The sequence below is a fragment of the Cherax quadricarinatus genome, chromosome 52 (genome assembly GCF_038502225.1).
Source record: "Cherax quadricarinatus isolate ZL_2023a chromosome 52, ASM3850222v1, whole genome shotgun sequence".
NCBI lineage: Eukaryota > Metazoa > Arthropoda > Malacostraca > Decapoda > Parastacidae > Cherax > Cherax quadricarinatus.
The window spans coordinates 26,753,313-26,766,928 of NC_091343.1; the positions used below are offsets into that span (position 1 = coordinate 26,753,313).

Consider the following 13,616-nt stretch of genomic DNA (forward strand, 5'->3'; position numbering starts at 1 on the left):
TTAAACAAAAATTATTCATTCTGTGAGTTTCAGATATTGTTGTGTATTTAAGATAAGATAAGATAAGATTTCGATCGGATTTTTAACCCCGGAGGGTTAGCCACCCAGGATAACCCAAGAAAGTCAGTGCGTCATCGAGGACTGTCTAACTTATTTCCATTGGGGTCCTTAATCTTGTCCCCCAGGATGCGACCCACACCAGTCGACTAACACCCAGGTACCTATTTGCTGCTAGGTGAACAGGACAACAGGTGTAAGGAAACGTGTCGAAATGTTTCCACCCGCCGGGAATCGAACCCGGGCCCTCCGTGTGTGAAGCGGGAGCTTTAGCCACCAGGCCAATATTTCAGATCCTGCTGCATAATTAGTCTTAAAATCTGATATATACTGTGGCTGATTCACTCTCGGACACCGCTGTGGCTGACTCACTCTCGGACACCGCTGCGCATTTGGTCTAAAAATATTAAATATTTCTGCAGATTCAGACTTAAAGTCTCAACGATACTTTTTACTCTGGAAATTCCTGGAGATGAAGAAATCTCATATTACTGCTAGTTTATTCTTGAAAATGAAACTACGTGAATATTTGTAAAAAATTGTGTTCATAAATTGGATTTGAGTGCAGGAGGTGGGAAGAACGACGCCTTCACTCTAGTGGAGGTGAGTGTTGCAGTGCAGGAGGTGGGAAGAACGACGCCTTCACTCTAGTGGAGGTGAGTGTTGCAGTGCAGGAGGTGGGAAGAACGACGCCTTCACTCTAGTGGAGGTGAGTGTTGCAGTGCAGGAGGTGGGAAGAACGACGCCTTCACTCTAGTGGAGGTGAGTGTTGCAGTGCAGGAGGTGGGAAGAACGACGCCTTCACTCTAGTGGAGGTGAGTGTTGCAGTGCAGGAGGTGGGAAGAACGACGCCTTCACTCTAGTGGAGGTGAGTGTTGCAACGACGCCTTCACTCTAGTGGAGGTGAGTGTTGCAGTGCAGGAGGTGGGAAGAACGACGCCTTCACTCTAGTGGAGGTGAGTGTTGCAGTGCAGGAGGCGGGAAGAACGACGCCTTCACTCTAGTGGAGGTGAGTGTTGCAGTGCAGGAGGTGGGAAGAACGACGCCTTCACTCTAGTGGAGGTGAGTGTTGCAGTGCAGGAGGTGGGAAGAACGACGCCTTCACTCTAGTGGAGGTGAGTGTTGCAGTGCAGGAGGTGGGAAGAACGACGCCTTCACTCTAGTGGAGGTGAGTGTTGCAGTGCAGGAGGTGGGAAGAACGACGCCTTCACTCTAGTGGAGGTGAGTGTTGCAGTGCAGGAGGTGGGAAGAACGACGCCTTCACTCTAGTGGAGGTGAGTGTTGCAGTGCAGGAGGTGGGAAGAACGACGCCTTCACTCTAGTGGAGGTGAGTGTTGCAGTGCAGGAGGCGGGAAGAACGACGCCTTCACTCTAGAGGAGGTGAGTGTTGCAGTGCAGGAGGTGGGAAGAACGACGCCTTCACTCTAGAGGAGGTGAGTGTTGCAGTGCAGGAGGTGGGAAGAACGACGCCTTCACTCTAGAGGAGGTGAGTGTTGCAGTGCAGGAGGTGGGAAGAACGACGCCTTCACTCTAGTGGAGGTGAGTGTTGCAGTGCAGGAGGTGGGAAGAACGACGCCTTCACTCTAGAGGAGGTGAGTGTTGCAGTGCAGGAGGCGGGAAGAACGACGCCTTCACTCTAGAGGAGGTGAGTGTTGCAGTGCAGGAGGTGGGAAGAACGACGCCTTCACTCTAGAGGAGGTGAGTGTTGCAGTGCAGGAGGTGGGAAGAACGACGCCTTCACTCTAGTGGAGGTGAGTGTTGCAGTGCAGGAGGTGGGAAGAACGACGCCTTCACTCTAGTGGAGGTGAGTGTTGCAGTGCAGGAGGCGGGAAGAACGACGCCTTCACTCTAGTGGAGGTGAGTGTTGCAGTGCAGGAGGTGGGAAGAACGACGCCTTCACTCTAGTGGAGGTGAGTGTTGCAGTGCAGGAGGTGGGAAGAACGACGCCTTCACTCTAGTGGAGGTGAGTGTTGCAGTGCAGGAGGTGGGAAGAACGACGCCTTCACTCTAGTGGAGGTGAGTGTTGCAGTGCAGGAGGCGGGAAGAACGACGCCTTCACTCTAGTGGAGGTGAGTGTTGCAGTGCAGGAGGTGGGAAGAACGACGCCTTCACTCTAGTGGAGGTGAGTGTTGCAGTGCAGGAGGTGGGAAGAACGACGCCTTCACTCTAGAGGAGGTGAGTGTTGCAGTGAAGGAGGCGGGAAGAACGACGCCTTCACTCTAGCAGTGCAGAAGGTGGGAAGAACGACGCCTTCACTCTAGTGGAGGTGAGTGTTGCAGTGCAGGAGGCGGGAAGAACGACGCCTTCACTCTAGAGGAGGTGAGTGTTGCAGTGCAGGAGGTGGGAAGAACGACGCCTTCACTCTAGTGGAGGTGAGTGTTGCAGTGCAGGAGGTGGGAAGAACGACGCCTTCACTCTAGTGGAGGTGAGTGTTGCAGTGCAGGAGGCGGGAAGAACGACGCCTTCACTCTAGTGGAGGTGAGTGTTGCAGTGCAGGAGGCGGGAAGAACGACGCCTTCACTCTAGTGGAGGTGAGTGTTGCAGTGCAGGAGGCGGGAAGAACGACGCCTTCACTCTAGAGGAGGTGAGTGTTGCAGTGCAGGAGGCGGGAAGAACGACGCCTTCACTCTAGTGGAGGTGAGTGTTGCAGTGAAGAACGACATCTCGACTGTGTAGTCAGCGATATTTTGGCAAAACAGCGATTAAATGAACGACAGTGAAAATGTTCCTTATCGGTAGGAGACAGCAAATGTGTTATAAAAAAAAATACGATGGCTGGAAGAGCTTAAATCTAGAGAAAACAACCTGTTCTAGAAGACATCGTTCTTTTTATTGTATGGACTAAAACTTAATTATGTATTCACTTATTTTATCTTAGGATAGCATAAATTATCAAAGATTTACCATTCATTATAAAGGCATCATAAACACTGTCATTGAAATATGTTGACAATTGATCATTATGACATTGAAGACATTTTATGAAATATAATTTTTGATTCATATTATATATATATATATATATATATATATATATATATATATATATATATATATATATATATATATATATATACATGTATATATATATATATATATATATATATATATATATATATATATATATATATATATATATATATATATATATATATATATATATATATATATATATAAAATTTAGAAAAAATATATATATATATATATATATATATATATATATATATATATATATATATATATATATATATATATATATATATATATATATATATATATATATATATATATTATATATATATATATATATATATATATATATATATATATATATATATATATATATATATATATATATATATATATATATATATATATATTTCAAAATATATATTTAAGTTACATATTAAGTCAGTATGGCACAAAATTGCCAGAGAAAGTGCCGGGTGTAGAGCTCTACCTTTCCCAGTGAAGCTTCTGCTGCCATTTTTGGCTTCCTCCACAGTACTATAAAGCCTTTTTTTATGAATAGTTATTCAGTTATCGTGGCTTTTTAGTATAGTGTATGTAATCTTGTCTTCCAAGAGGGAATAAATGAATAATTCGTAAAGTCCACTTATTTTCCTTGTTATGTACTAGTAACACCAAACTTTTAGCTTTAAATATTCTCATATTATTCTCACAAAGTTACACGATTACTGAAATAAGTGTTTATTGGTAATTCAGTCAGTCAGTAATGTTTTTAAGAAATTGCACCGTGATGATCTGCGTGTGTCATTTATTGCAAAATCATTCCATGTGTTGCTACTAATAACAACTCATCGAACAGTTTCCACAAAATTTTTCCTAATATTTCAATGAAGACAGGACAATATCTACTCAAAATATGTGAGATAAAAATCATCATTCTGGAATACTGAAAACTACCGATTTTTCGATAGTTCTGAATTATACCTCAAATCAAATGTTTTAAGACAGAAACATAAATGAATGCTAATCATAGTACGACACAAAACTTTTTAATGATCTGCAATGGGCAACGAAAAATTACCGGTTCCTCAGAGACTGAAGACCTCCGAGAATCATCATGTCCTATCTTTTCAAGGGCCTTCTCAGAACAAGATCGCAGCTTAGTCTCAACAAAAGCCTTTAGTTCATCGAGTTTCTTTTTCTTCCTCGTGCTGCCTCCAGAACTAGTCATACCTTCTCGCTGAGGACATGGATGGTCCGACAAGAATGGTGAATCTGTAAATAAGAGCGTAGCTTTAAAAATGTATTTATATTAGGATAAACACTAATACTCCTACTTTCTCATCAGTTGGAATATTTACTGTGGCGTTGCTGTGAGCAACTCCGCCTCTCCACTATCCCATTTTCTATTTTTATGTATTCAGTATAAGCTCTTAAAAAGTATTTTGTACTCCAGTATTAAATAATAATAAAATTACATAAACATGTTCATTGAAAGCCTCAAATATTTAAGAAAAACATACATGCAGGTATAAGAGACATTTCTTTAAATCCCTACTTACCAAAACTAGATGCATGTTTGTGTGTGTATGATTCAAGGGAAGTAACCCGGCCTGATATAACACCAACCCCTAGACATTCCCTGATAAAACAGTACAAGCCCTCTTTTCAATTAGAACCTACACATTCCATTAACATTCTGAATGAGTGCTGTTCGAGAGAGGTAAAGCCGCCTCATTAATACCAATCCCCAAACATTCCCCAGTACCACAAATAACAACACAAGCTAAATTTTTTAACTGACAAATTAGCACCTGCACATCCCAGTAACAATCAGAACCATCGGTAAGATGTACCGGCCTTAAATGTTCATGCATGTTAGTGACTTTCTTTATGCCTAACAATAATTTATTACATGTAAACTAGAGTTTGTATACTACACAAAATGAAAAAAATTATTTCATTTGATGCCGATCAGATGAAGCGGTCTCGTAACATCTATTGGAAATCAATATTGCTTTTTGTTTAATACAGTTTAAAATTTGACACCAACACAATATAACGTCAAATTTAATTAAAGTTACTCTAATGAAAGTACACCGATCAGAAAACGGTATTCCTAAATAATTTCAGGGAAAACAAATTTTAAATGCCTTATTAAAAATGGAAAATTGGCACCTAGGCAGCCCACTCACAATTTTAAACTTCACCACAAGTAAAAGTAAGTTATTTTAGTTATAACAACTTGAACCTAAACAAAGGTAACACTGTCAGGTCAGTGACAACCAGTTCCACAAACTGTTCAACGAAATAAACTGAAGGTTTGACGCCATAAAAAAATAGACATTAAATTCTGCATGGAAACCCAAAAAATCCTTGGAGGAAGAAACAACTCAGGTAGCCAGTGATGTTTCTTCTTGAAGGGAAATACCAAATATTTTATGGGAAAGTCAATGTGTTGCTTATGGGAAAGTCAATGTGTTGCTTATGGGAAAGTCAATGTGTTGCTTATGGGAAAGTCAATGTGTTGCTTATGGGAAAGTCAATGTGTTGCTTATGGGAAAGTCATTGTATTGCTTCAGTGCAGATATACCATAATATCAGTTCACTCACTGAATCTCCTACATATGGGAATATAATAAATCTTAGTGGTTAAATTATCTCTTTGTTCTGTTATTAGCAGCTCACTAGTACTGTTAAAAAGTGAGGTGCATTATTTATTATCTTTATCATTATTGTTGTCATAGCATTTGGCAGCAAGTTTAATGTAAAAGCAAAAGATCATAGTGTTGGTGTAACTCACACACACACACACACACACACACACACACACACACACACACACACACACACACACACACACACACACACACACACACACACACACACACACACACTAGTGTACCTGTCCAACTTATTTTAAGGGCTATTCAAAGATCGCTCTTCACTACACAGTTTGAGGGTTTGTTTCACTCAATGCTTTCCTATTTCCTTTATAAATCTAAATTTGCGAGTCCTATCATCATAATAAAAAGATTAAGTAACGGCTTGACAAACCTCCTGGAGAGCGAAATGTTGCCATGGAGAGCGAAATGTTGCCATAATAAAATGTCATATTAGTTGTATTTGTGTCATTTTACCTAACATGGTTCATACTTGCCTCATACATGGTTCATACTTGCCTCATACATGGTTCATACTTGCCTCATACATGGTGCATACTTGCCTCATACATGGTTCATACTTGCCTCATACATGGTGCATACTTGCCTCATACTTGCCTCATACATGGTTCATACTTGCCTCATACATGGTGCATACTTGCCTCATACATGGTTCATACTTGCCTCATACATGGTGCATACTTGCCTCATACATGGTGCATACTTGCCTCATACATGGTGCATACTTGCCTCATACATGGTGCATACTTGCCTCATACATGGTTCATACTTGCCTCATACATACTGAAACCTATGATAAAGATCACAGTCATCCTATTGACTAGTCCTTTCCTATATTCTGGCTTTCACAGTCGCCGTCTTGTTGAATCATCCCTTATACACAGGTTAGGTTAGGTAAGGTTCGTCAGGAAACAGGACAAATGTTTCCTGACGCGGGTCTTAGTCAGATGATGACCCGCCTTTGGAGCTTTTGGTCATCTGACCGAGGCCTTCCGCTGGCTTACCGGTCCACCCCTTTAAAAATTATGGTCATTTATAACCATTGTCTGTTTTTTTTCCCTTATACACAACTTTCCTTTCATGAATCTTAGTTGTGGTTTTTGTCTCTATAGATGTCTTCCTTTCTCATTACATTGTCAAATGTTCCAAGCTTCAAAATACACGTGATTTAACCTGATCCTTTCTTCTCCTCCTTTCCATTTTTTTTTTCCTTTTTCTGTCTTTGTTTTCGTTTCTTCGGCCTATTGTGTTGTGTTAATCAATTTCCCTCCTGCGCTTGGTCCTACCTCTTGCGGGACTTAGCTCTCCTGCAGTGCTCCCACTTCTGCTTCTACTTAGTCTTCTCCCCCCATTCCTCTACTACCTCTCACCTCTCACTCCCCCTTTTTTCTCACTTTTGGCACTAAACTATTCTCCCTACTTTCTATTACCACTATTTCTCCTACTAATACTTCCACTCCCTAACTGCCACTGCCACTATTTCCTCATCTTCCTATCTTGTTCTGTTAGTGTGGCTTTGTAAATGGCCCAAGTTGGGTGAAACGTCGTCATAAGCTCCTCTCTCCTATGTACTGGTTATTTGTGTATAGCAAAAGCTCTGTGCACCTGTTCAGTCATCCTTCTCTGTTCATGTTCATCTGTAACAGCTTTCATATAACAGAGCAAAAGGACTCGAATGTAAATATGGATATATGTAAGTGGCAGAGAAACATAATTTTAGTAAAATAAACAGCAATGTACACAATGAATAGCAACCTTTGTAAATACGACTGAACACAGCCAGAGCACAAGTGATGCTCTTTGACTCTTCCTGACAAGCAAAAATGATGCCTACGATTCATGTTTATGTATGTGAGAGACAGCCACAAGGCTTTAACCAGAGGTATATTTAAGTGTATACAATTAATATAGAACCACAAACGTTGTCCATATCTTACGTGATTAGTTAGTTCTGACTTCAGATTCAGTTTCAGCATTGCTAAAAAATAACTTCGACAGCTTTCAGTTATAAAAATTGCACATTTAATGTTGACCAGTAGTTATCATTACCATTCATTCATTATAATTATCAAATACCTTAGTGATAATTGTTAGTAAATTCGTATTGTAGAAACGCCCCATCGTAAAAAATGCTGCCATTCATTGACTAAATTACAGTCAAGATTCCATCAGTTTTCCCACAATTATGGAGTTATCTCCCATTTTGTGAATAGAAAAAACATTTGCCATTTTCCACTTATCCGGCATGTTATCCATTGTAGGGATTTATTGCTTCAGAACAGGTGGTGGTTCAATAAGATTACTTTCTTTAAAACCTGTACAGACAGTTCATCAGTGTCCAGTGATATTTTTTAAGTGTTTATCAGTCTGTCTTTGTACCACGACACTAGTGACCTTGATCTTGTATAATGTATTTCCGATCTGACTTGTTTAATTAATGATTTCTAGAATTTTGTTTGTAGTCTAGTGTAAAATACAGTAGAAATAAATATTAAAACTTGTGGTTTAGAAAGACACGTAAGCAAACACTATGACATATTTATTAGAAAACGTTTCGGTCCTGGGACCTTGATCACTTCTAACATACAGAGGTAGAAAGACATTATATATATAGGCGGAGAGTGAGATGTGACGCACGTGACCTGAGGAATGTCATAAGAACATAAGAATGGAGGAACACCACGATGCTGTGAACACTAACTCCAAGGCCGAGGGACTGATTACCTCATCTTTTGTATATAGTTCTACTGTCTTCCTATTATGTCCTAGAATCTGTATTGATAAAGCCACTGGATGGCGAAACGTCTACTACAATAAAGATATCCAGATGTTGCACATGTGTCTTAACTTTCATGGAGGAACACTGTAGAAGGCCTACTGGCCCATGCGAGGCAGGTCCTTATCAAAACAACCTCTGCCTATGATGAGGACGGGTAGATGATGAAATCATGTGACTCCTGTGTTGTTGGGTTAGTGCTGCTTAAGTATCATGTTGTTTTGATAAGGACCTGCCTCGCATGGGCCAGTAGGCCTTCTACAGTGTTCCTCCATTCTTATGTTCTTATGACATTCCTCAGGTCACGTGCGTCACACCTCACTCTCCGCCTATATATATAATGTCTTTCTACCTCTGTATGTTAGAAGTGATCAAGGTCCCAGGACCGAAACGTTTTCTAATAAATATGTCATAGTGTTTGCTTACGTGTCTTTCTAAACCATCTTGTCGGTATTTATTACCAAGGTTTATACCATTAAAACTTGTACACTTTTTTTTCTGTCAATAACATTAAATTGGCCTCTGTTTCAATGAAGATGGTCGCTCTTTCCCTCTCCATCCTTCCCCCAATTTTTTTTTGCGTTGGTCTTTGATTCTCTCGAAACTTTAATTTCATAATGCCTGTTGGTTACTGATATTTTCATTTTTTTCTTTTCTCTTGAACTGAAGACATTGGTCACAAAATGACCATCTTCGTCTTTCATTCGCCTGTAATTGCCAATTACCTAGAGAGGATTGAGTTCATTCTCATATTCTTTCAGCCTCAATTATTTCTTTATCCAATTTTTCCACTAGCAATATATACGATATGGACAACACACGCAATGCTTTGAAAAATCCACTACTGGATTCCACTTCACTTGTCCGTAGGACCTGACTCACTATTAACTTGAGTCAGGTCACATCAGTCTACACCTCTGAGATAATCCTTTAACCCCATTTAGTCTGCAGCATCATGTGGGATCTTAGCTTTATTATGCATATTTAAAAAAAATGAGATTTTAAAGCAGTGATTTGTAATTGTTTTTCAGTGTTCTGTCACCAACTATTTAAAAAAGTAAGGAAGTCAACATTTCAATATTTACCGAGTAAGCATTTTATTTTCTTTAGTTTATAGGCATTTTATGATTTTATTGATAATTATTTAGATTTTTTCGTAATTCATCAAGGCTACTTCCTCATTTCTTTATTTTACTGATACTTTCATGCCTGTGCAACCACGTACTCATAATACATAACTAGTAATGCAAGACACAACAGGTAGTTTTCATTCCTCCAGACAACTGTAAACCTATGGAACAGTCTGCCATCCAAAGAGTTAAAGCAAAACTGTTCCACATTACAAAATTCAATTAGAAAATTTCACCATGAAAATTATTGCTGTACAACATATACTTGGATTTTCTATCAACTCAGAAAAAACAAGAGATACTCTGATATGATTTTTTGTTTTTTAACACTGGCCGTTTCCCACAACGGAAAGTGGCCCTAAGAAAGTATGGAAACACATTCACCATCATTCATTCAGTCGCTGTTTTGCCGCAAGTGCTAACATCACAATAATGATTATCTCCAACCTGTAACCTCTTTCATTCTTTAGAGAGAAAGAACTGTACCCCCACCTTCAGGACTCGAGTCCGGCTAACCGAGTTCAGAAATATTACCATGCTCACACTCCAATGGCACGTCAAGTCTTATCTCTCTCCGATCTATGGTGCTCATATAAACCTGTTGGATACTGAAGCTTGCACTCACAACCTCCTATACCCTCTCCCTTCATTCTCTCCTGAGACGACTCCTGACCCACCTACTACAATACAACCTTATATATACCCAATAAATTATCCAGTTTTATCCATTCTCTCTAAATCCCCAAATCACCTCAATAGTCCATCTTGGTTCTCTGAATAATACTTTGCTTTCTGTCTTATCCTTAACTCCTTTATTAATAATTCTACTAGGAAAATATAGCTAAATATTGCATAGAAACAAAGGTACTTGTGCTAGTGTACTTACAACGTGAATAGTGATGACGTCAACAAGTGCAAAGTGTCAGACACGTTACAGTGATATGGTGCGTTACATTCAAAGATTTAGCATTCTACAGTGAATATTACTGACAGAAAGGAATTGTCTATCTACGTTTATTTTCTATATCAGTTATTCGAACTAATTAGAAAAAGTCATATATTCCAACAATAACATTGATCTCCCTTGTTTCAGCTATAAAATACGAAATTTCAAGAATAAAAACACCATTAAAATGTATGCAAAAATATGGTAAAAATTGTATTGGTTTGTTAAAAATATGATATGATGATTCTGAATGCATGCTGGAATTGATTCAAGAAATAAGTATACGTGGAGTCAGAAGCAACAGTGACAGATATTTTGATCCATCTAAAGCGAATATAAGCAAGGGAACCAGCCATTGCTAGTGCTTGCATCATTGCTGTGTAACATGACTCAATGTGAGTTGTGCAACATTTCATGTCTAGCCCAATTAAGACATGCGTTATACGAAACTTAGATCGACGATAAGCCGACACTTCTCGCTCTGGAGCTTCGTCGTTCCAGCATCATCTTTCTCCCTGCAAAAGAAGTCACGAATAGACATCACGCTGCCTTTGGATGGGAAGAACTTGAATTTTCTATCAGAGTGTGTGGCAAGGAGCAACCTCTCTCCAGTTGCCTCCGGAGGCAGGAGATGGAGGTAGGAGCTAGGGAGGATGAAGGACTTGCAAGTGCTGGTATCACTCGAGTTGTGTCCACTCCGAGAAGAAGTCTCCGAGTCTTGGGGTGGAACAGGATTGATTCATATTAGATCCTGGTGATAAGGTCAATATATGCAGTTACATAATATTGTTCTTCTAACCACTTCTTAATCACTCCTCCAGCTAAATACTTCTTCTCTCACTTAACTTATGTCCCCATCCCACATTTAGGTCTGTTTTATACACATTCTCACCATTTTGTTATCATTATTCCGATTTTATTACTGTAATTACCCTGATAATAGTTCGTGAATCTTTTATCTCTTATCTTTCAGTAATCTTCTATAATATTTTCATGAGAGAGTGTGTATTTTTGCTTGTGTGTGAGTGTGTGTTTGCTTAATTGTTTGTTTGTGTGAGTGTGTGTGCGTGTGTGCTCACCTAGTTGTGATTGCGGGGCTCGAGTCACAGCTCCTGACCCCGCCTCTATAACTGATCACTAACCGGTCACTCTTCCCGCTCCGTGAGCTTTATCATACCTCTTCATAAAGATATGTTTGGATCCTGCCTCCACTACATCACTACCCAGGCTATTCCACTTCCTGACAACTCTGTGACTGAAGAAATGCTTCTGAACATCCCTGTTGTTCATCTGAGTCTTCAGCTTCCAACTGAGACCCCATGTTGCTGTGTCTCATCTCTGGAGCATCCTGTCTGTCCACCTTTTCTATACCTCTCAATATTTTATATGTCGTTATCATATCTTCCCTATCTCTCCTGTCTTCCAGTGTCGTCAGGTCGATTTCCGTTAACCTCCCCTAGTAGCTCCGGGACTAGTCTTGTTGCAAATCATTGCACTTTCTCTAGTTTCCTTACATGCTTATCTAGGTGAGGGTTCCAAACTGGCGCTGCATATTCCAATATGGGCCTAACGCACCCAGTGTACAGGGTCCTGAATGACTCCTGAATGTCGGAATGCTGTTCTTAGGTTTGCCAGGCGCCCTTATGATGCAGCAGTTATTTGGTTGATGTGCACCTCAGAAGAAGTTCTCGGTGTTATACTCACACCAAGATCCTTTTTCTTGAGTGAGGTTTGTAGGCACTGGCCCCTAGACTGTCCTCCATCTGTGGTCTTCTTTGCCCTTCCCCAATCTTCATGACTTTGCACTTAGTGGGGTTGAACTCCAGGAGTCAATTTCTGGACCAGGCCTGCAGTCTGTCCGGATCCCTCTGTAGTTCTGCCTGGTCTTCGTCCTATTGAGTTCATCTCATCAACTTCACATCATCTGCAAACAGGGACACTTCGGAGTCTATTCCTTCTGTCATATCGTTCACAAATACCAGAAACAGCACCAGTCGTAGGACTGTGTCACCCCGCTCGTTTCTGGTGCCCACTCTGACACCTCACCAAGTACCATGACTCGCTGTTGTCTTCCTGACAAGTATTCTCTGATCCACTGTAGTGCCTTCCCTGTTATCCCTGCCTGGTCCTCCAGCTTCTGCACAATTGTCTTGTGTGGAACTGTGTCAAACGCCTTCTTACAGTCCAAGAAAATGCAATTCACCCACTCTTCTCTCTCTTGTCTTACTGCCATCACCCTGTCATAGAACTCCAGTAGGTTTGTGACACAGGATTTTCCATCCCTGAAACCTGGCTGGCTGTCGTTAATAAGCTCATTCCTTTCTAGGTGCTCCACCACTCTTGTGATAATTTTCTCCATGACCTTGCATACTATACACGTCAGTGACACTGGTCTATAGTTTAATGCTTCGTGTCTGTCTCCTTTTTTAAAAACTGGGTCTACATTTGCTGTCTTCCCTACTTCCGGTAGTCATCCTGTTTCGATAGATGTATTGAAGATAGTTGTTAGTGGTACACAAAGCACCTCTGCTCCCTCTCTCAGGATCCATGGAGAGATGTTAGCTACCAATATCGCCTTCGAGGTATCTAGCTCGCTCAACAACCTCTTCACTTTTACCTCGGTTGTATGCATTGTGTCCAACACTTGATTGTGTACCCCACCTCTCTGCCTTTCTGAACGCTTTTCTGTCTCCTCTTTGAACACTTTTTTGAATCTCTTGTTGAGCTCCTCACATACTTCGTGGTCGTTTTTTGTGACCTCCCTTCCTTCCTTCCTTCCTTCCTCAGCCTGAGTACCTGGTCCTTGATTGTCTTTTTCCTCCTGAAGTGGCTGTACAACAGTTTTAGGTCAGATTTGGCTTTTGTTACTATGTCATTCTCATATTGCCTTTGGGCCTCCCATCTTACCTGTGCATATCCATTTCTGGCTCTATGACTGGTCTCATTCTCCTTGCTCCTTTGCCTTCTATACTTCTTCCATTCCCTAACACACTTGGTTTTGGCCTTTCCTGTTATATGTGCCTGATCCTCTAGCATTTGCAGTAACCTCTTAT

At 40.5% G+C, this 13,616-nt stretch overlaps 1 protein-coding gene across 1 annotated transcript in view; it reads right to left on the reverse strand.

Annotated features, from left to right (window-relative positions):
• Positions 1–13,616, reverse strand: part of LOC128696898 (protein unc-80 homolog) — a 1,079,316-nt gene that overhangs the window by 611,547 nt on the left and 454,153 nt on the right. Inside the window, exons 17-18 of the mRNA XM_070095999.1 lie at positions 11,014–11,280; positions 4,109–4,302 (exon numbers count right to left, since the gene is read on the reverse strand). Coding sequence (XP_069952100.1) covers positions 4,109–4,302; positions 11,014–11,280 — 461 coding nt within the window. The remainder of the gene's footprint in view (positions 1–4,108; positions 4,303–11,013; positions 11,281–13,616) is intronic.